The sequence below is a fragment of the Haliaeetus leucocephalus genome, unplaced genomic scaffold (genome assembly GCF_000737465.1).
Source record: "Haliaeetus leucocephalus isolate CR32 unplaced genomic scaffold, Haliaeetus_leucocephalus-4.0 Scaffold773, whole genome shotgun sequence".
NCBI classification, from domain to species: Eukaryota; Metazoa; Chordata; class Aves; order Accipitriformes; family Accipitridae; genus Haliaeetus; species Haliaeetus leucocephalus.
Window position 1 is genome coordinate 1770481 of NW_010973209.1, and position 24014 is coordinate 1794494.

The following is a 24014-nucleotide window of genomic DNA, read 5'->3' on the forward strand; positions in this document are numbered from 1 at the left end:
GCAGGTATTGCTACTACTAATACAATAACTGCTTCCCACTGCAAAAATCCAGAGTTTGAAGCCACATGTTTCTCCCCAAATCTTCAAATATTTGGGACAGAAACACCCAAGCTTCTTGCTCAAACATACAAGTAAAGATGACTTCTGCTGAATCAGAAAAACAAAGCTGTTGCAACCAACTCCTCAAAGCCTGTTGTCTCTCATTCAGTGTACTCCTATGGGGATTTGTACTGCCTCGTTTCTGAAGAATATTCTGTGCACTTCCCACCCTGCACCAGCAGACAAAAAACCGACAACCCAGACCCACACTGGGGTCAAACTGCAGATTGATCAATGAAAGCAAGGTCAGGCTCCCCTTCTGAAATCCTGCTGGCTGACCAAAGGAAGAAAAAGGGGATTAAATTAAATTGCAGACTTGGTTTTTTTCTGAAAAGACTTGAGTGGATGCTGGGAGCTGAACATCCCCTCCCTACGTAACTACTAGCTGTTGTAAAAGAGAAAGAAAAACATACAAGAAAAGAAGAGGTATGAGGCAAAAAACAGATGAACTCCTAAATCGGAAGCTCTTTAAGGTGTTTAGGGGAATGAAATCCATTTTAACTACTTCAGACAAGGCAGATTAGAAACAGCAATACACACAGGCTTCAGGGCACCACTGCCCCTAAGCTTCTTTTTTCCTGGCAGGCAGCACTACCCTAGGCCACCAGTCCTGCCTTCATATTTGACTTTGCATGCACTCAAAAATGCATACATTACTGTGGACAACGTTCATTCCCTATTGCCTGCAGATCCCCATCAACTTATATCAATACCCGTACACTTAAAGCAAACAAAGGAGCAAAGAGAAGAATTCAACTGGACAACCGGTGTGCAGCTCCTAGTTGCTGGATACTAGGAAAAAAATTAACATCACTATAAGTAGCTCATTTCTCCCCCTCCCCGTTTGCACACAAAATCACTGCCTGGAGATAAGATATTTCAACACTCAGAACATCGGGGATTGTCTAGCACTGAACACAGGGGCTAGCGCTTGGGGGATAAGACCAACTTGAGACACAAAAGCATAAATTCACATCTTAACTTCAAAAAAAATCACCCCTTGAATTTTAAGAACTATTCAACTGCATGTCACTTAAGAGAAACAGTCTTACACAAGTGGTTACTATTTACTCTAACCCTTTCACCCAACAGACACTCACCAGAGCAAGTTTTAGCACAGATCACAAAGTAATGAAATACTGAACTATACATAACAGATACCAGCATCAACGTCCCAGTAACAAAATGCTTCCAAGCTCATATACACTTTCAAGTTTAGTGTAGGTACATTTGTCATACTCTCTGTCCTAATGGAGAAGACAGTGACGCGCTTCAGGTATAGGACAACTTCTGACGAATACACTGAGGCTAAGGGTAACAGGGTGCAATAATAAACATGTGCTTCTAACAAGTGCCAACTGATACGACTCCGCAAAACCTGGGCTCTTGCGCTGCCTTCCTCCCTGCCATATCATTTCACAAGAAAAAGGCAAACGTGGAATGGTCCTTCGTAATTCTATAAATACACACATAACAAACTTCGTAAGAGGGCCTTTTTATCTCTCTCCAAACAAATACCACTTTGGTACCAACAACCACTTTCCAGAGCGCACAAGACTTGACATGTTAAAGGAAACAATCCACAACACAATTTTGTTTTATGACAACACTACAACTACATCCAAGATTCAAGCTGAACTCTGAAAAGAATAAAAAGAAATGCAAGATCAAGTATGCACAAAGCATTAACCCTTGTAAGAAGAATACAGTGCATCAAAAGAGAATAAAATGTACATGTTATGAACAGTTTGGAGATCATTAGCACCGCCTATGCTTGAAATCTGTTTTCTTCAAAGCAAACTTAACAAGCACACAGCAAAATAAGGTAACTGCAAAAGCAGGAGAGGCGCAGGCTCCATCCCGAGAGGCAGAAACATCCATCAGTAATCCATTCATAACAGCTCTTGCATGAGCAAAACTCCTGTTCAAACACATACCAACCTCCTGAAATCATGACCACCTCCTATTTACATGCTGATGCGAGCTCCTGTTTATTTTTGCGGTCTCTCCGGCCTGACACCTCAGCACTGTGGCAAAGGTATCATTCCTCCTCCGTGGATTGCTCAAATAGTTTGCATATCAGTCGAGTGCTGTTGCCGTAGCTACCAGAACATGCTAAGCCCCAATTCACAGCTGAACAAACGAGACTAATTACTGGCTTGATTTCATCACTTTTAATCAAATGGAAGAAATCTTTTCTTGAATTGCACTGTTGAGTAAGTTAATGAACTCTGTTAAACACAAGTTGAATTTTTAACCCCATGACCTGCAAGATAAGATTTTTGAGTTATGGGCTTCAATTTTTCACCACTGGTGATCCACTCCAGCCACCAATCACATCAGTTATTTAATTTAGCATTTTAATCTCATTCTCTCTGTAACGCGAGAATACAGCACAGCAAACTTCACTGGTACCAGTGGACGCCACACCTTTAACACTGCTACTTAAGTAGTGAAGAAAGTCACCTACAGGAGTTTTTTGGGACAGTCACTTCTGTTGCTTCACACAATTGCCTTTGGTGTATCAAAACCAAAAGCAGATCACTCAGGCTGACAATGCCTAAGGTTAGCTCGTCTACATTCAAGCATCACTTTGCAAAAGGAGGGTTGGGGAACATGTAAACCGGCAGGAAGCTTGGAATAAAGCCACATCCTTAGTTAAGCTCTTCAGTACTTCAGAGAATTCACCCGTTCCACATTGCAGAGGGATGAACAAACTGACAGCCCATTTTTCCTTGGGAATTTCCCAGCCATAAATGGAAGCAGCCGCCTCTTTTAGTGCTGGGGAGCAACTATTCAATCTCTTAAATAAGCAGACTGCCAGCTCAAGAGGGGCAACATATACATAATAGAAGAGAGTTCATCCAGTTGTGTACGTCCTCAGCAAACATTATTTTAGTAGCTATTATCCTATTAACATATATCCATAACAGGAGAGCAAGATGAATGTTGTTGTTTGGGAAAAGACTGTTACATAAACCATTACTCTCTTCACTGGCACTTGCATTTACAAGATGTTTCATGATAAATTCTGCTCTGCCTTTTGGTATAATTCTGTAATCCAGTTTGCTTTCCAAGACCAAAGAAGTATTTGATTCCATAAACACATAAATCTCTGGCCAGTTAATGTCAGTTAAATTCCTCACCCTGTCATGCAGTGCCTGATTTATGGTTGTGAAACTCTGGAATTCAAACCCCTCAATCTTCTCCTTCTCTGATGGAAGAGTCTCTGCCCAAGTATCCCATCTTTTATTTACTACTAGCCTCTTCCACTTGTGACAGCGGGTTTGACTGGTGAGCTTTACCCATCCAGAGGCCTGGGCTCTACGCTCTAAAAAGGGTCACACCTTTCTTCCTGTATCTACCATCTCAAAGGTGGGATGCAAGGCTAGAGAGATTATGGGCACCACACAGCATGATGATGTTCTTTAGGGAGGATTTTTTGTGAATTTAAACCGTTTCAGCTCTCTAGCGTGCCTCTACGTCAATGCTGGGAACAACAGTGTACAGGAATTCCTATCAACTAATGTAAAATAAGGAATATTTCATATCTACCCCTGAAATGTATGCATTACATTGCAATTCAGGTTCAAAAAGGCATAAACATGAAAAATACACCCATTCTCCTTGCCTTGTATTTGTAGGATCTATTAAACCTCATCACAACACAGCTTATTGAGCATGCTGTCTATTCAGCTCCCTGTCCAACGCTATTCAGGAAAGCCTTCTGGCATGCTGCTGAGGACTTCAGGATAGAAAGGTGACTGGAGTTTCTCTTTTGTGAAGACTTGTTGTTCTTTACATTTCATAGAAATGAGTTCCCGAGAGCTTTCCTTCAGAGCACAAAGGTGTCCGCAAAACGTCAAATTTAAATACATTCTGAATTTTCCGTGAGGTCAAACATTACAGTAATCTTGCCCATCTGATCAGATTACCCAGAATATGGGTCTTTATTCCAGCAAAACCAGAGTGGATGGGAGCTTAGCAGGAAATCTTACATTCCCTTTTCATTTCTGCTGAAGAGCTGTTCACATAGCATATTGCTTCTAAAGAAAGTCTAGGAATATGCATTCTAGAAAAATCACAGTCTCCCAGCTACCACATTTGGTGCAAACATGTCAGCTACTGGGCACGTGCAATGCCTGTTGCACAAGCACGATGAGAGAAGTAGGCCCATGGTTAAAGGGCAGAAGGGCTGCAAGGCTTGAGAAATATTGAGAGCCTGCTAGGAAAACTCGTACTGCTCGCGCTTTCCATCAGGCTTCCTCTGCCGCAACACGAGGAGACCTGGCCAGTTAAAACCATGGAAGATTAAGTTGCTTTAAAACTGAAACTCCAGTCTCTAGAATTTCTAGGCTGCTGAAAAAAAAGCTCTGACTGTGAACTGCATTGACTTGGTGGCCAGAGAACACAGGTTAATAGCTGCCGAGGGCATTCACCGCCTCCAAAGAAAGTGCACAGCCTTTTACAGGATTGTCTGCAGGTCGGATCAGATTTCCAGCTCAGAAGAGTTACAAGTATTCCACAACTATTTGCTGCTACACTGACAAAAAAATGCCAGGCATTGAAAGATTACTTTGCTTAATTAAAAACAAACAGCACATGCCCCTCGAAAGTAATACTGCTTATTAAATCAGAATGCACATGAACCACAACCTGAGGGACTTCAGAACATGCTGTTCAGCACAGTCCCTATCCAGATAACTGAACGCTTCCCACCTCTTAATTAAAGAAAAAAAAAAAAAGCAAGCAAGCTTTTCTGGATTCTTTTCTTTTTTAAAAAATACATTTTTCTATTCTATCTGGAGCACAACACTGCAACTCTTCCTATGCCAGTGTAACATCCACAGATATGGTGGATATAAATTGAACTCGCAAGACCACTGAGGAACTCTAACAGCTCCTTTGGTACAAAAATGAGTCTTGTTACCTTATCAGCCTTCCTGTGAGCATAACCCTTGACGGCTGCCACTTTTAAATGCGCGAGTATTCTAACTTTTCACCCTTTCCTTGACTGAAAAATTGGTACCCACATTTGTGCAGGGACCCAACTGCTTTGAAGCCCAGATGCATGCTCCACATTACTGCTGTCTACAGAGCTGAAGTTCACGGGCATTTCTCCTTCCATAAGGCAAAATAAAAATAAAAATAAATTTTTTTGCCTTGGCAAAATAAAAATAAAAATCAAGATCAAGAAAATGTTACAGTCACAAACTCTACACTGCCAGCTGATCTGAAGCGTTAAGCTGGAGCTTTTGGAACAGTTGGATTGGCATTGTAGAACTGAGCCTTCCCAGGTCTCGATGTGCCGCACAGCCCTTAAAACCTAATGTTCATTGCCATGAATCTCACCTGTGAATTAATGGTTTATGACAAGCTAGTATTCAGGAAACCAACACTTCAATTAAAGAGGGAAGTTGGCAGAGGGACTTTACGCCCAAGAACTTCTGAACAGAATACTTAAAATTCCCATTTTTGGATGTATAACTCATAAACATGAGCAGAGCTTTCAATTCGTGCTTCAAATTGTGTTTCACACTTTGTTTTCCTTAGCTTCTCTTTCTGCTTTTATTCAGCAGATAGGTGGCTTGAACCCAGGAAGGCTAACGAATGCCTGACACAGCAGGCAGTAAATCTACAGACTAGCAGCTCATCCTAGCTTTATTGCTTTATTTTTTTTTAAATTGCTGATAATTACAATAATGCACATGGGCAGGGGTCCAAGACAGGAAGAATTATTGTCTGCAGGCAGATCTGGTGTGAGCTGATAATACCAGCCTGTGTTTGCTTTTGAATTTAAATGGCAGAAATCTCAGTAAAGCAGTCTTTGGCTTACTTTAACTTGCTGGAAGGGGTGGAGTTCTCATCTGCTCGTCCTTTATTGACTTTTGTGGTAGAGGATTCTGCACCAGCAGAAAACTGGAAACCAATGCAGGAGCTGCAGTGCTAGCTGGGGTACAGTTTATATTTAGATCGCCGCTGTTTATGGCTAACACGCAGCCTCGAACACTCGGAAGTTCAGTGACAATAATCTATGTACTTTCATACGTACCGACAGCAACCGTAGCATTACAAAGACCAAAACACTGCTGAAGCCTGAAGCATTCCCTACTGCTTTTGCACCCTCCTCCTCTACAGAGAAAAAGGGATATTTCCAAGTACCTGTGACTCACAAGCAGTCTTTTTGCCCTTGGAATTTGTACTAATGAGGTAGCAGATTATTTCCCCCTCCTCCTCCAGTTTATCATGCTCCATAAACCAAGCCTACATGAGTCATTGGGCAGATAATCTGCCTGTCAGACATTTGCACTCAGGAACTGCCACATTCACATAGGGAAAGCAACACTGCAGGCAGTACTGGTACACAGCTAGTTTCAGGGAGCAGTGATCAAATTCAGTAAAGCCGCAATTCAGCACAGTCTTGGCTTCCTGAAGTTGTTTGTGTAACATGGTTGCCTTTGGCATCCTCTTTTCTAGCCCCAGAGAGACAAAGTTCAGAACAACTCAGTTGGAACATTCCCTGAATAAATGTTACTGTACCCAGAACAGTGTCCTTTAAAAAGGATTAATTGATAGGCCTCAAGCTTTCAAAACTAAAGCTTGTGTGTAATGGCGGGGCCTGGAACAGTTTACCTCAAAAGCCACCCTAAAAATATAAGGGAGAGAGAAGAGGTAGGCAGTACTACTGTGCCATTAATAAGCTTTACAAGGTGCACAGGTAGGTCCAAACATGCTTAATCAGTCAGGCTGCCCTCCGCTCCTCACAAGGACGTCAGGAACAATTTTCATGTAAAGCATCAGATGGCTGCACTTATGGCCGCTTCCTTCCCCTTTTCAGCAAAACACAGCAACGGGGCTATTTAAAGTACCCTTTTTTATGGAGCGATTCTAAGTCACATTACAGCACATGGAGGCTAGACCTATTTATTACTGGGCTAAACTAAGGCACAAAGTCAAGTGACTTGCCTAAGGTCACCTGCCAGTGGGCTCAGCTCGGTTTAATCCTCAACCCCTCATCGCTCCAATCTGTGTCATCATTCTGTCTTGCACAGCAAGACTAATTACTGCTTTCCCACATGAATTATTTGGGCATCTGAACCACAGAGACCCAAGATGTCTTGTTAGGTAGCCAGCAAGTGAAAACTTCAGTGCAAGTTAATGTTTTCATGTAGGCTAAAAATCTACTGAAGAAAATGGCCATGGGGCAATTTTGCCTTCCTGGACAATCGGAAGGGAGATCCAAAACACAACGTAGGAAAAGTGGCTATGATTTAATAGTGTTCCACTCCACTTCGGAAAAACATTTGACTCTCCTTTCAGCTCTAACTTTCATTACTGAGCTGACTGTTAATATGAACTATCACTGTTCACAGCATAAAGGCCTCACTGACAGCAGCACACATGTGGAGGAGTAATGAGATATGCTATTTTGTAACTTCTCCACACAGTTCGACAGCAAGTCCCTTCCATCTTAAGGCACTTTATCTACATAAGAGTTAGTGAATATAATCACTGTGGTTACCAGGATACAGAGATTCCATAATACACAAGAAAGTACATTTACAAAATCTTTCATCACTTCAAAACAATTTGTTCGAATCAAAAATAACTTCTGGACTAAAACTCATCACTTCTCACATACACACACAACTTGTCCACTAACTTTCCTAGTGGACAAAACTGGCAGAAAGGAGACCAAGAGAATAATTTATTAATATCAGGCAGGCAAAACCCAAACCTTTACTATTGATTCAAAGTGATTTACGTGCCAGGGGGGAAAACAACAAAACCAAACCAAAAACCTCCCCCAAACACCATGAATATTTGTTTTAGAGATCTTGCAAAGCCCACTGGGGACTTCGCAAAAAAGCCTGCAATGGAGAGTCCACTGTAGGAACCTGCGATTACTCAGTCTAACCGTGCATCTAACCACTCGAATGACTTGAGATAAAAAGGCTGCACAGATTGTGTTTTTATCTAACACATAACTGTCCAAAAAGCAAGCAGGAAACTGAAGGGCGTATTTTAACCGAGCATCAAGAATTTGAAGTGGTAACGAAAAATACCTCCAAAAAATGCAAGATAAAGAAAAGATAACAAGCATGAATGCACTTTGGTTTTGGTTTCAACCATTCATGAGCTCAAGTATCCCTCCCTTTATAGATGTTGTTCAGTATCACAGATCGGCTATTTATGTGCACAGACTGCAATTGTTTCGGAACACGATAAAACGCTCATTTGGTACCTTAAAGTCCTGCAATTAGGCTACACACAAACTTCCCCACAGCACACAGGAATAATTCAACAGGCATTGCTCTAACTCCACTGAAGCTCTGCGGGTCATGCTGATGGCTTTCCACCCCCAAATTCACAATGTTCTGAAAAAAACCCACCCCAAACCCCAAATTAATTGGTAATTCTGCCCTCCAAACAGTCCAGATGAAACTTCAAATCTGGAAGAGGAAGCCATGACGTTTTTAAGTCTTGGTTTTCCAAACCATGCTAATGACCATCTTTTGAAAATAGGAAACCCACAGCTAAAATACAGGGCTGCTTTCATCTTTGCTGCTCCTCTCAGAGCTTTGCCAAGTGTATGCTGAACCAGACCAAAATTAACATGTTACCAAAAAAATTATGGAACAGTCTTGCTGTTTTCAGTGTCCAAACTGAGGATATGTTTACACTTGAAACTTTTAAATTCTGTCAAAAGCACAGATTACTTCTATAAATTATGGGTCTATGAAAATAGTCAGCAGTTAGTAGGTACTACTGAGAACGGGTAACTTAACTTCAGCTCTTATTAAATATATTTAGGAAATAATGCAAATTCAGATTCTTAAACCAAAAACATCTCCCCACGCACCTTCCCACACACCTCCTCCTGTTATTTATTCTGAGAACTGCTCATGGCTTGTTATGGAGCATCTTTCAGGCAGCACCTTACATCACTGCTCACATCCAAAACAAAATCTTTTAAGAACCTTTAATGTCTGGAGGTGCAGAAATCAGTACTTTAAAAAAATTGTTGTATTTGCTGTTTAAAGATTCCCATACTGATATTCTAAGTTTATTCAGCTACAGTAAATGGTATGTTTTTTTCTTAAATAGAAAACTTCAACATGAACATCGCCTCAAGAAAGTTTGGTTTTCAGTTAGCTGCTCATTAGGAAAAGTTCCTACCACTTATGGCTTAAAAAAAAAAAATGAATGCAAGAGAATTAACTTTGCAAAACCATCTCAAATTCTCACCAAAAAATAGTCTTTCATTTTCCTGACTGCAGCTATTTTTGATCCCAGTAAACAGCAATAAAACTGATGAAAAGCTGCCAGTTTCCTTCCACTAATGCTGGCAACCTGGAGGTGAGCGAGCAAGCAAACAAGTGCAGGATAAACAATGACAAGCACTTCTTACTTAAGTAGCAGAGAGGCTGAAGGGCGGGAAGATGGCTCAGAGCAACACTTCTTACTTCCAAAAGTCAGATGGCGAAAGCTTTACTTGTTTATTTTAAGCTTGTGACCCAGCAGCCAAACGTACCCTCAGAAGGATCCCGGTACTAATAGCAGAATTTAGGCTCAAATCTCACCATTTACTTCCTTCTTCCAAAGCAGAGGATAAAAGGCCCACTTCCATCTATCCCCTAGAGCTCAAACACCTGGAGCAATATGACACAAGACAGAGGTCAAATGACAAAATGCTTTCTGAACCACCCCTAAAATTCTGTCAGCAGCAAGGTCATAGAAAGTGATGAAAGGACCTCAGTAATGCCTTAATGGATTTCAATTTTTTTACTCTTTAAGAGCAATCCTGACTAATTTAGTAGCATTTTATTTCTGAAGCATTAATTCATCAGCTGGAGTTTAATAGTCACAGCGTCATATCATAGCTAGGCTAGTGCACTGAAACTCTAATGGATGTATTAAACAGTTTCTTTAAAGGAAGCAACAGATCTCTACTTAGAATAACTGCTTAATGCTATTAGAAAATTAAGTGGTAATTTATAGCACAGACTAAAGCTGGCTAGGCTGCGATCCCCTTTACCGATTTTGCTGATCCTGAAAGTAAAACTAGTTCAACAGAAGCAAGCCTAGAACCTCAAATATTTCAGGGCTATCATTGTATAACATTTAACTGGCTTTGTATGTTGTACAAACACACCTGATTTTCATATGCTGTTTTATAGCTCTTCAGTCTACTGAACTAGATCAGATTGTGTAGCATTGCACAGAAATAAAACAAAATGGGAGAACTGATTTTTAGCTGTGATAAAAATGAGATTTCAACTTGTTAGCAATTTCTTCCAGGTTTCAGTGGGAAGAATGAACTCTGTGTGCACTGATACCTATTCCCTTGAGGTTTTCTTAAGCTTTTTCTGGAAGTTTTCAAGATAGGGAATAGAAAGCAACTCTTGCTTCTTTTCTGCCTACTTAGTTGAACTACAATTGAACATTAGATTGGTGGAAGAAGTTATATACTGCAGCTGCATACAGCTTATGGTCAGTTCTTTGACAAGTTTTAAGAAATGTGGCACTTCAGTAAGGACTTTGAAGCACAAAACCATATGAGCTGAAAGCTTTATTACAAACGTGGAAGCAAAAAAATGCCTGTTCTGCAACAGTGAGGGAAATTGCTCTTTGAAAAAGAGCAGGCAGAAGAGTTTTAGACAATCTAGTTATACCTTAAAGAGGCAGTATACACCAAGAACTTCCACCACCTCAATAGAAATTCCTTTGAGGTCTCTGAAAGGTACTGCTTTTTTTTTTTTTTTTTTTTAAACCCTTTGTCCAGGCTGTCCATCTTAGCAGCAAAACAATTTTTTTGCCTAAAGACTTAGTATTCTCCAGCTGGAGGAACAGTAAAGAAAAACATCAAGATGTGTTATTTTGAATACAAGGATTCCAAACAATTCTTTATTTTCCTATTTGGAAAAGGCTATCAGACAGGAGAAGAGAGGGACTATTTACTACTTCTTGGCGAAGCTTTTTTGCCTGCTCAGATACTCTTGTCCAATGTGATACACACTTGAGTGAGAAAGAAAGAAATGGTCAGCCATCATAAACAAGTTTTACTTTCTCTGACTCTACAAGCAGATACAGACAGCAATGGAAATCCTGACTTAACACATAAATCCCATCACTAGGACAGTGATTGGAGGGTGGATTGATTTGCGTATTGATGCAATAGGTCACCCATTTTCCTAGCCATAGGCTGAGTAGTTTCAATAGAGCTTTCTCAAAGTCAAAGGCTGAAAATGTTGCACGAAGTTTGAACCCCAGAGAACGGTGGCTATGTTTTTCCCTAGTTGACTTCCCACATGGCCCACTAAGGCATTTTTTTGTTTCAGAAACACAGCTATGTACGCTTCTCAGCTGCAAATACTAACCTTGCCAGAATCTGGCAACTCATATTGTGAACTAGCCTTATGGAATAGATACAGATGTCTCGCATCGTAACACATCAGCACCCAAGAAAGCCATGCTGAAATTATAGCTTGATGATGCAATAGCATGAGACAGCTAGAAACATATCTCATTCTCACATCCTCATTTTGGACATCTTAAAAAATAAAAATAAAATAAAATCACCGAGAGTCCAAATGAACTCCTTAACAGACTACGTCTTAATTATCTCTGAGGCTGCCTCTCCCTGCACAATCCCCAGCTAGCCCAGACAGCAGCGATACCAGTACTAGATGTATTTGTGTCATGAGGCTAAGAACATTTAGAAGACTCTGAGAATACTGCACTGAGAATTTTTGTATCCTATTGTAATACCAGTTTGAGGAGGAAAACAGGTTAGGTTACCGGCACAAAATGAATTCATGTGTGTCAAGGGTGTGTGGTAATTCTAAAGCCTGGACAGCAAAGACAAACGGACTAACTATCCAGTTGCACGATTCCATTAGAGGTTGTCTATAGTTTCACAGTTATACCTATCAATAAAAGGGATGTGAATATTACCCCAGAGAGGCAGGAATAATAAGAACAGTCCTCTGCTTTGGGGCCACTATTTGTTCCCAAAGTTAGGATACTTCCTGTAGTGGTGAGAACTAACAAATACTGCTAAGCACTCGATTTTAAGTTTCACTTGGGAGCCAAGGTGCTGCAGAGGAGACCAACTATCCATTCATACGCAGGTGAGAAAAGGAAAGCAAGAAAGTGTGTCCGCAGGCAACAATAGGCCAAGTGTTTCCATATGCAAACTTGGCCCCAGTTTCATCTTTCTGCTAGATATCTGAAATTTGGCTCAAGTTAAAGATGTTCACATCCTGATGCATTCCAACAGATTGTACCACTCCAGCATGTTCAGTCTGTCGGTATCTTTATTTTGTACTTTACATGACATGTGGTGTATTTTGCAGCTTAATGACTATTTTAATCCTCTTCATCACCGAAGAACGTCATCTTAGATGTGATGTAGATACATACTGCTAGATGGAGGCTGCTCAGAGATGTATTTGAAGAGATATTCCAAAGCACAGAAGTCATCCCAAGGCAAATATTACAAAACAAAAATCTCTGCTTTACTTGATCTGGAGAATTTCAAGCTAGCTGCTATAACAGTAAAAATCTACCAGCCCCCTGTTACAGCATGAGAAGCAGCTTACAGGCAAGTCAGTAACATCCTCTTAAAAAAAAAAAAAAAAAAAAAAAAAAAAAAAAAGAATAACTATCTAAGTGGCAATGCATCTCAAAGTCAACACCAGGGGAATAGCTGCTGGAAGTCTAGCTACAAACAGCTGTGCACATTAAGCCCATCTTAGACAGTTAAGACATTGCTACCAGCTGTGGCTAAATGTTTGTTATGCCCTCAGTTATATGATCAAAATAAATCTAATAATCACAGACTATTAAGTAACAGAACAGTATGAGTAAAGCTATCAGCCACTTATACAATGGGGAGTAACTATTTAGCTTTTTGCAAAAACCCTTAAAGATAGTGACAGAAAACACAAAAAGCCAAATTGAAACCAAGGACAGCAAGGCAAATGAAGTATAGTCATCTTTGCTTTTGCCTGAAGCAAAAGGCCATTTAGAGTCTTAGAAAGCAGTGCTCCTCACTTCTCTTCTACAGTACAGATGAAGCTTGCAGCCCAAAGTTTTGTGGGTATCTTCATAATATTCTTCTCTGGAGCAACCAGTTCAGCTGTTCGCATACACACAACTAAAAAGTATGACACTGGCCATTTCAGAACAGTAATGCTCTTGAAATACATCAGCCTCTATTACAAAAGGACTGCAACAACGTATTCTAGTCAGTGCCCTCCAATGAAAAGGGGAATTAACATGCTATAGATGCCCTGTGGAAAACCTCCCATACAGTTATACTTTGAAAAGTATTCTTCTCATCATGCTAATTCCCATGTGAAGCAAGCTGCAAAAGCTTGCTCAATATAATTGAGTGCAACAAATCCATCCAAACCTAGGAATTTCAGCCTCAACTTCAAAATGCCTTTTGTCTGTACTGCAGATTTTACATTTAAGCAAATTTGAAAGATTTCCTGCCATCTTAACAGCCCTGCTACATTAGGAATCCAAGCTCTTCTCATTAGTCTTTCCTTGGAGCCACACTGCTGAGCAAAGGACCTGCTGGACAGGGAGAGAAAGCAAAAGGACTTAAAGTTGATCAGCTGGTTGATATTTCTTTCTTTGTCTCAACCTGAGAAACGAAGACATTCTGAAGCAAGATGTAAGCATTTATCTAAAACAGTAGGTATAAAATACACTACTATGGATTCAAATGTAGGTAATAGGTTTCAGCTCTTGTGATTAGTCTAAGTTCTTATGCGCAAACTCAAGTTTATCTTGTACATGCATACAACGAAAAGACCAATAAAAACAAAAGCATAAGCACGTAGCCAGAAGGTGAGGGACTTAAGCAAATCACAAGCTGCGATTCAGACCATAAAGCCAGCTGCGGACAACACAGGGATACAGCAGTGCAAAATATTACATTGCATCAAGCCTGCACTCTGGCAGGCCATTCATCTCCTGCCTTTGTTATTGGTAAATTGCTTCCGAGAAAGCGGCTGTTGCCCTAAACAGAATATCCACATACTGGCTAGCTTTGTTGCAGAGCAAGTATTGATGCAATTTGAACAACACAGCATTTATCAGGAGTGATGGGGGCAGGAACACTTTTTTTCCTGTTTTTACAGCCTGCAGTGAGTCTCTTCTGCTGTGACATGATGCTCTGTCCCAGGCCCAAGCTTCACACATCCACAGGAACAGCCTAACTTCATTCCATGACCCCCATCAAGAATTCACTCCACCTGTTCTGGGGTCTGGCTCTTGCCCAGGTAAGCCTGCAGATCCATGTGTGTACATTCGCATCCGAAGGCTGAGCTCTAATGCACCAATATGTCGCAAACACAGAATTCCAAATTTTTTGGCTGGCTACCAGGAAAAAAAAAAAACCAAAACCTTCTCCACTGCTTGACATTTCCAGTGCTGAGGCTACAAGGCTCTACTTAAAGACTTTGGAAATGAAGCAGTTATTTGAAGCCCTGCAACTCAAACTACTCAGAGGCACTTAATCTTATTCCAACAGTCCAAATGGGAGCTGCGAGCATCCTGCTCCATTCAAGAGCAATAACTGGTTTCCACGATAACATACGCCCTCAACAATTTCTCAGTTTCCCTTTTTCCTGACAGGCGGCAACATTTAAGTACATGCACAAGCACTGCCATACCCTGCACTTGAGAATTAATCTTTGACCAAAACCGTTACACAGGCTAATGTGCTTAGCTTGGATCCTAACGCCCTTTCATTCTTTAGGGTTTCTAAACCCATATGTGACCTTGCTGTGTAAAACGAAATAGACATCAAATTCAATTTCTTCAGCTAGAGCTTTGATAAATTATGCAGAGAAAGACTCATGTTCAAATGCCGACACACTCACTGGGAACTCAAACCACAGGTCTGAATCAACATTTTGCATTTAATCTTTTGAGAGGAATACTTAGCAGATTAAAACAAATCTGCCCTTCTCTATTTCAGGCCACAGTTATTGTAAGACTACCAGCGTAAGAAGTCAACCAGCATTTGGTATTAGTGAATTATACTAATTCAAGCAGATTCCTCTAGGACCACTTTTGGCAAGTTACTAGTCCCAATATTAATAGGAAAAGATTAAACACCGATAAGAAACCCTACTACTTACCTTAGACCTGGCAACGCGTCATGTCAAGTCCAAATTCTCATATAGAGAATTTGGTGATTAAAAGCTTTATGCTGGAGGTTACCATACGTCTAAGCAGAGACCAGCTTCTGTTGTGAATATGCAATCCAAATCCGCTTGAAATCTAACATGAGTGCATAATGTTTATTGTAACAGATGGTATAGGCAAGATTTTTCTTTTTGTGGCTGTCACTTCACACTATGCAATGACATCATAACTAGTGGGATTCATCAAGCCAAAATCCAAAAGAAAAGGGACAAAGCTTTTGGCAGGAAGCGGGAGCTAAAAATAACATAAGAGCCTTTAAAGAAAAGCCCAAAGATTAAAAATGCAAATGTTTGGCTTTTGATTTAAGCATCTCAGTACTGAAGTTAGCATAGGGCAACTCCTGGAAAGTACCAAGTAGTTTACCAAAACGCTGTTTCATCTTTGCAGCAACACCATCACAAGATGATTTTTGAGGTCTCCTCACTATTTAGTGCTTTGAGGTGGCAGATTAAAGAACCCAAGCACAGCACCTGCGTGAGAAAATGCAAGCCCCTGTTATAGTAAGAGAGTTAACAGAATAATAAAACTCTCTCTACTGCAAGTATTAAAAAGCCCCAAACACTGACCAACACCTCAGAACATATCAGACATTTGAAAATGTAACCTAAGCAGAAGGTGTTTGTTGGAAGAAAAAAAGACCTAAATGAGTAACGGAACTTGCAACGTTAAACACTACTTTTATTTAAACATGAAGTTGTTGGTAAGAAGATGATAATTAGCTACTCTTAAATGGAAACTTCACTAAGTATCAACCTACTGTTACAGTAAGGAGGAACCACGGCCCCAGCCATCTCTGTGTGCTCGTGTCTGTCTGTCTGTCTCCGTCCTTGACCTGAATCAAAATACTACACTTCTGACTGTTGTAATTTTGTTATAGGGAGAAGCTTACTGTACGAAATTACTTAAATGCATCCCTGTCACTAAGCCAAAACCTGGAATCCAAGTGCTGAAGCATAGTTACCATCCAAGCTGCACCTCTGCATGATACCATGTATTAGTCACATTATCAATAGTTGAGGTGAACCGTAACACTACTGATGACTCAGTGCCTTACCCCGGAGCTAAGACACACAAAGCTTTACTGAGACAACTGGGAAAGAAAAGTCAGCTCCCGCCCTCTGTGTTTTTGAGTGCTTTTTTTTTTGGGGGGGGGGGGGGGGGGGTTGGTGTTCAGGCTGCATCTAAGTTATGCTGGCAATTTTTAAGCCTTCATATTTGGCAACTTGAAAAACTTTAACTCAAAGTCATCATTTCATAATGATTTTCAGTTAGTCTCTAAACACAGAAAAGCCATCTGAGCCAAACAATTATTGATTCTGTCTCCTCTGTAAACTTCTCTGAAGCTCACACTCTGCACAGAATACCAACTTCAGAGCCCGCTTCATCAATTGAAGGGCTTGTCTAGCCACAGCAACCTGCTGTACTGCTCACCTGTGCAGGAAATCATAGCAGTTGAAATAACTCATGAAACTTTCAAAGGTTCAGAAGAGAAATCCCACAGAAAGGTACCGCAAAGAAGATTAAACTCTGCAGCCAGGCACCGTTCAGCAGGCTTGAGAGCCAAGACTTCCCCCAAACCACTACTAAAAGATGTTACTGCATGGCATAACATAATCATCTTCAGAAAAAAATATCTGCAGAACACCACCTCAGGTAAAGCCATCATCCTTGCAGTCAGCACACAAGCACTGTGGTGACCCAACAATAACAGCAGCAATAGTCCTTACAGACTATTGTGCCAGTTTGACCAGGAGAGATCAAGTCTTGATCTCTAAACCAGATGAAGAAATACATACGTACACGTTCAGGAACCAAGTCTGCCTGTAGCAGAAAACAAAAGACTTTCCGGACCATGCCTCATCCATCAGTTCTCTCCATTACAAAACACAGAGAACCAACATGTGATTTGACTTTCTGCTGTCACCAATAAAATGGAAAGGGAAATAAAACATCAAACGCCATGGAGAGTGGCAACATTTAACTCTGCACACTGCTTAAAAGTGACTAGCACACTGCTGAAGATATAAACCAAAATGAAGGTCTGCAATGTACAAATTTGTACAAGAACATGATCATGGCTGACAGCACGAAATCTGACAACAAAACTTTATAATTAAATTTAATACATATATGGGGCAATCTCTCAAAAATAATGAATGCATTCTTTTCCCCACTGGCTGTATACAACACATCCACTGTAATACTTCAAAATGAAGTGCTGGCAAGCAGCTTAGCCACATGCGTTTCTGATCAGGTGGACACCTGATTACATAAAGTCAAACAGGCCATGTTTTGCTGCTAGAAAGATTAGTTTAACACCATTTCAGAACATTAGCATTTTGATCATTCATCTCAAGTGGGAACTTAAACTTTTACAAATGCACATAAAGCCAAAAATTTTGCATTTTCAACATCAACCCAACCAGACTGTGGAGCAAGCATTAGAACTTATTGACCATTTAAAAGCCATGCTACAAGGTGAATTTGACTTCTGTCTTCTTTTGTATGTGGACTTCCCATGTTCTTGCATGAGGAAATAGAGCTTAGAGAAAGCACAGTCAGAAATAGATATTTAACTCCACCTGAGAAGGCAGGTGGGGGTGCAGGTAGTAAATCTGGTGCTGAACAAGTTAAAAAAAAGCGACATCCACATGCAAGATGCGCACAGGGAGTACATCCCCGCTTACAGTTGCAGGGATTCATAAATTAAAGGAAGTGCAAATCTGACTTTAAGAAGTTACTCTAAAAAAAACCCCACACAAACTGTTTCTTGTGAAACACACATTTCCTTGTACACTGCCCCTCAGGAGTGAAGGTTCATTCCTATAGCACCCAACCAGAAGTACAACCTGCCCTATTTACATAACAGTAGTAACATGCTAAAGTTACTTTTTAGCCTACTGTATCCAATGCAGAGCCATCAGCTCTCCTGAACCAGAGGAAAGAAAGTAGTATGCTATTTTGGTCAATCCACAATAAAGAGAAAAAACTGACAATTTTATATATGAGTTACTTTGAGACTCTGCACAACACTGTCAATCCATTTCCTCTCCCTACTCCCACAAATCTGAGACTTATTGGAAGCTACAGCAAAAAGCTGAAAAATGAAAATATTGGAATGGAAATTACAAAATTAATATAGTCAAAGTGCCCTACGGACTCCATTTAAGGTAAACAGTAAGGTAAAACCTGGGACAGGATATGCCATTTGCCTGGGACAAACTTGCTGCTAGTAGAGAAAGCAGAGCATGCCCATTATGGGTGTAGATGACACTGTGGGAGAAAAAAGGGGAAATCTTGAAAGTTCAAGTACAGTTCTGAATTGGAAGCCTTACCAGAGTGGTTTCTAGGCCACTGCAAGTATTTGAAGCATTCCAATTAAGAGCAAGCATCATCTTAAATTAACAAGATGTTTCAGAGGTGCTGACTGCATGAACTAAAAATCAATGACACTAAGTTTTACTGCATGTAAGTAGCATGAGAGCAAGCATCTGAAGGATTACGTCAATTTAGAAAACCTAAGTAGTTAATGAGAAGAGTCTGAAATGCCAAAGTGTAGATAACAAGAAAGATCTAGTTGGGGACAGTGTATTTCTCTTCTATTTTCAACTGAAGAACAAGGTTATGGTTTAAGTACATTTGTAGAAGTAGATGCTACAGTCAAAATAACTTAAGTTTACAAGACTGAGTCCGTACGCCTCCAAAAGACACATACATAGGAAAAAAGGCAGAATTTTTATAAGCAACATCTAGAGAGAAGCCCAACTGGTATAGAGAACACAGACGCTACACTAATCCCTCCTTGCACTATGAAGTGCTGAAGGAGGAACAGTATGTAATTATAATAAAGCTCATATCCAGCTAAAGCCACCTACAGAATAGGTTTTGAGTAACTCTCAGGCAATGCAATGAACATATTAACAAAAAATTCATTTAATCCCTTGTAGAGATATTAATGCCTAAATAACATTTAAGAGAGGTCATAAATATTTCACATGTGAAACAAGGAGAGCTGAAGGCCTTCTCCAAAGAGCAGAGCTTACCTTCAGGTGGCATTCTACAATGCAGCAGAAATTCCAGAGCCTCTCTGCAGTATCAGACGTCCACCTGATTTGCTTTATTTCCTTATACGTATCTCTGCTTCAGAGAAGCTTTTGTTGAGGCTTAGAAGAGGCACTGCATATAATCACTTTCATATGAAAGTATATTTCCTAACACTTACTGGCAAGCGAAGTTTTAGGATCTGAAAGCAAACTAAAGGCCACACGCTCAAGGCTGGAATTTTACTGAGCTGTTTCTACTCAGGACTTCAACACAGAAGTGGAAATTTCCCCTAGGTGGAGTTCTTTGTTCAATGCAGCAGGCAATTAGAAGTCCCTAAGGTCTGCAGAAAAGGCACAAGACTGATATTTTTGTCGGTGAGATTTTAAGAATTAAAAAAAAAAAAAAAACCCCACAAAAAAAACATGAAACCCACAACTCTGCTGTAAAACACACTTGTTTTTTTTCCTCACCCCAGATCCTGGTAATTTGGAACAGGCAGGTAGCAGACCTAAGCATTCAAGATAGCTTTGGAAAAAGACCACTAAAACCAAACGTGATTAAAAAAGCAGTATTGAGTCTGCATCGCCTCAGATTTGATTATACAAAAAGGTCAAGTGATAAAAAGAAACTCTGCACCTTTAAAGGCCTTGAGGGCACAGCAGAAGTAGTTTATCATTGGAATACAGATCAAGTTAGAACAGATTTATTTTCTTTTTCCAGTTGGCATCAGTGTCCTATTTGAAGTTCTCAGGGACTTCACAAGCAAAACACAGCAGTCACTGAATTCAGACATAACTCTAGGACACATACTATGATGGAAAGAAAAACATCAATATCTGGGTATCAATGGTTTCTCTAAGCTCTTCTATTCGAATTCATTTGGAAGAGAGATTGTCAAAGGTTATCTGCCATCAACTCACAACGATCTGAAAGGGAGACTGACTGTCACCGACAACAAGCCCTCATGAATGCTGTATTCAAAGGTTCACATACCAATAATTTAAGAAAGAAAAATCTGCCACTCCCCTTCCTCTGTGCAGGAAAGAAAGAAAAACAAATTGTAGTCGCTAAGAAGATTACCCGGTGTTCTAGGGACAGGGACTGGTAGCTACGATAATCAAGTGAAGGAAAATCCACCTAATGGGACCGTGCCAATCCAACTAAACTAGTAATTGAAGACATTGCTACGCATTTTCCTTAACTCCAGTACACTTTCAAACATCATCTTTTATTACTGGGGGGGGGAATCAATCTCTTGCATATTTTTCATCACATTACTGGATAGCATCCAGTAACAATCGCAGTATAAAAACCAAGAACGGTAACCATTTCACTTCCTAAGCTCTGCATCAAGATACTATTCTTGCGAAAATCTGGCAGCAATAAAGACTCGAGAGCTGCAGTCCCCCACAGACAAGACAATAGGAGAGGATGCAGCAAAAATAAGAATTAAAATGTCACAGTTGACATTTTCTGTCAGCAGATTAAGGTAGCTGTTGTGCCTTCAGAGGATGCAAATTCTGCTGCAGGAATGGCTGAACAGATGGAAGAGGCAACGAGGACAGCCTGGTGCACTAACATAACCCCACACTAGTACCGATGCCTGTCAGTGAAGACTGGACCGCTGCAGGTTGGGAGTGAACCCACGGCCTGTAAAACCAACCCTATTACAGACATCGCAATCCTCCGAAAAAGAATGAGGCAGAAACAGTTTCGCTTTAATCCTTTTCAAAGGGGTCAACACCCCCATTCTCTGGGGCTGCCAGCCCCTCCTGGGGTGCTGAGGTGCGACACTGCCGCTCTCCCCTCTGTGCCAAACCCTTCGCCAACCCTGTGACTGGCGAATCCTGGGATTCTGCTTCATCAGACAGACACAAGGCTTCGGAATAAAATTACAGCTAGATTTGTTTTCCGACTTGGCATTTTGTAGCACATGTCCATAAGCAGCAGCTTCCAGAAGGGATGTGCATAGCAGCCGAATTTGCCTCGGATATGACAGAGGAAGTGACCTACAGCTGGAGGAGTTTCCAAACAGGTGCAAGAGATTAGATTTAACACGGTCACCTCCCAGCAGCCAGGATAGTCCCCTACCACCAAGGCAATGCCAAGTAACCTGATCTTGGCATTAACTAGACACCCTCAGAGCAGCCCTACCGAGTCTTAAGTTATCTTTCCTGCAAGATAACCTCCACACAAGTTTTTCCAAAGACAATTATCACCACATTCCATTGACTTATAGAAATTTAACAGAAGGATTGGTACAAAGTAGGTGCAATACCATTCCTCAATAGCAGCTGAATACACAAAAGTCGTTGACTAGACTAATTTCACACAACACACATTAAAAAATATTAAAGAACCACGCTTATTGCCAGTTAGTAATTACCACCAGCTTAGGGCTTCAGATTTTTGCATTGCACTGAAGTAGAGGTTCTGCTTAACCAAGCTTGTTAAATTTTACTCTGAACTACCAAATCAAGCCATTCACAAGTAGCCACAAGCCTGTTCTTTATCCATCCCTAAATAACCCAGAACCTATACAAAACAGATGTAGCTGTTTTGCATTTCCAAACACCACTCAGGTGCAGATTATTAAACTCTATTTAAGTGCCATGTTTGAAGCTCAGCATGTACTTTGCTCTTTGTTTCACTCTAATAGATAGGTTACAGCGTAAAGTTTTTAAATCTACATGATTTTTTCCTACCCGTCTTGTTGTTTAGATAGCTAGATTACACAAAGTTTTTGGTTTTAGAGATAAAGTTAGAATTCTCCCCCTCCAATTACTTTCATATATAGATACAAATGTCATATATATATGTGTGTGCGTGTGCACGCACATATATATGAATTGCAACATCTAAGCCACATCTGTATTAAGTGCACACCCTTTACACTTGGCTGAAGCATCCCCTCTGGAAGATAAGGAAACAGTTCCAACCCGAAGACTTATTCGGGATCTATCAAGCAGACAGCAGCCAAATGGACTGGTTTAACAGAGGTTTTTCCCTACGAAATTGCCCTCTAATACTCTTTTAAGCTTCTAGACCAATCTGAAGCTCACAGCTCTTGCCACCATGCCAAGAATACAGAGGTCACTTCTCAAAAAAAAAAAAAAAAAAAAAAAAAAAAACAAAAAAAACCCCAAACCAACCCATGCTTATAGTGAAATGAAGCTGCTAAACCATGCGATCTTTGGCCAGATAAGAGGCCTGCGGTATTTGGAGTGCTTTCCTGAAAACAAGGGAAAAACGCGAACCCATCACCGCCTACCCCGAGAAGATCTTACAGAAGCTGGTCAACCTCCAGGTCCTCCCACGCAAGCAGAGACACCTTGAACGCCCCACTTATCTTCCGCCTTCACAACCGCAGCCCAGCTGCAGGGTGACCCCAGGCGATAACGCCCCCCCCCCCAAAATTCACCGCCCTGGGTGTGTGGAGAAAGTCCCACCTGGGGCTGCGCCGGAGCCCGGTTTCCCCACGGCCTCTCTTCCACCTTCACCCACCAGCCGGACAATGCCCGGCACCGGGTACCCTCCCCCAGGGCAAGCCCGCTCGGAGCGGGGGCCGCACCCGCCGCCTCAGCCCGCCTGAGGTGAAGAGTCAGCAGCGCCAAGCCCCCCCCCCCCCACAACGGCCGCCCGCGCGCCCCTAACGGCCGAAACCCGGCCCCCTCAACCCACCTCGATGTAACCGGCGAGCGTGGCCGCGGGACCGGCGAGCCCCAGGAGGAGCAGGAGGGGAAAGCGCAGCGCGGAGCCCATCACCATCATCATCGCCGCCGCCGTTCCTCCTCCTCCTCCGCCGCCGCCGCCCAAACGCTACTGCGGCCTCAGCGCCCCCCTCGGCGGCGCGTCGGGAGCCGCCTGGCGAAGCCCCGCCCCGCCCCACCCGCCCTACCCTATCGCGTAGACGCGGAGGAGTGACGTCCCGGCAGCCCCCGGCTAACGGCCAATCGCCGCGCCGCCGAGGAAAGCCGCCCCTGCCCCCTGGTGAGGAAGGACGTCTGGGCGAGCGAGCCGCGCCGCCCTCCCCCGCTATCAGCCAATAGGAGGAGGAGCGGGGCAAGGTGCCCCGCCCACGGGGGATGGCGAGGTCCCGCCCCGCCGAGAAATGGCGGCCAAATCTGCGGGCTGAGGCCGCGGGGAGGCCCTGAGGGGAAACGCGGGGCGGGGAAACACCCCAGCGGGATTTTTCCTCACCCCTCTTTTATTTTCAGGCTGCCGTAGAAATTAACCGCCCACGGGAAATGCCTTACCTCGAGGAGCCCAAAAAGCCGTGGGCTGGATGGGGGTCTGTGGACTAAAAGCCCTCCGGCCTCGTTGCTTCTCCCCGCCACAACGATGAGGAGAGGGTTTGCTGGGCGGTTTCCTCATCTAAAAAGAAAACTCTCAGCACAGCTATCCCCTATTTCTTAAAACCCTTGATCCGTGACGCTACCAGCAAGCTCCAAGCCCTGCTTGTTTTGGAACAAAAACCAACGCAGTTGTGCTTTTTTTTTTTCTCCCCCCTTTAAAATACAGCTATTGAATGACAGTCATAGGTTGTTTCATCCCACCACCAACACCGAGGGCGGGTGCTCACCGGGCTCTACCTGGAAGAGAAGATGGCACGCATGCTGCCAACCATCGTGAACGCAGCAAAG

The 24014-nt window shown here is 41.9% G+C and overlaps 1 protein-coding gene across 4 annotated transcripts in view; it reads right to left on the reverse strand.

Annotated features, from left to right (window-relative positions):
• Positions 1–23223, reverse strand: part of APLP2 (amyloid beta (A4) precursor-like protein 2) — a 48502-nt gene extending 25279 nt beyond the window's left edge. For all 4 annotated transcript variants that reach the window (XM_010581395.1, XM_010581393.1, XM_010581392.1 and 1 more), the window contains exon 1: positions 23053–23223. In XM_010581395.1, the coding sequence (XP_010579697.1) occupies positions 23053–23145 (93 nt within the window). In that variant the 5' untranslated portion in view covers positions 23146–23223. The remainder of the gene's footprint in view (positions 1–23052) is intronic.
• Positions 23224–24014: the final 791 nt, after the last annotated feature.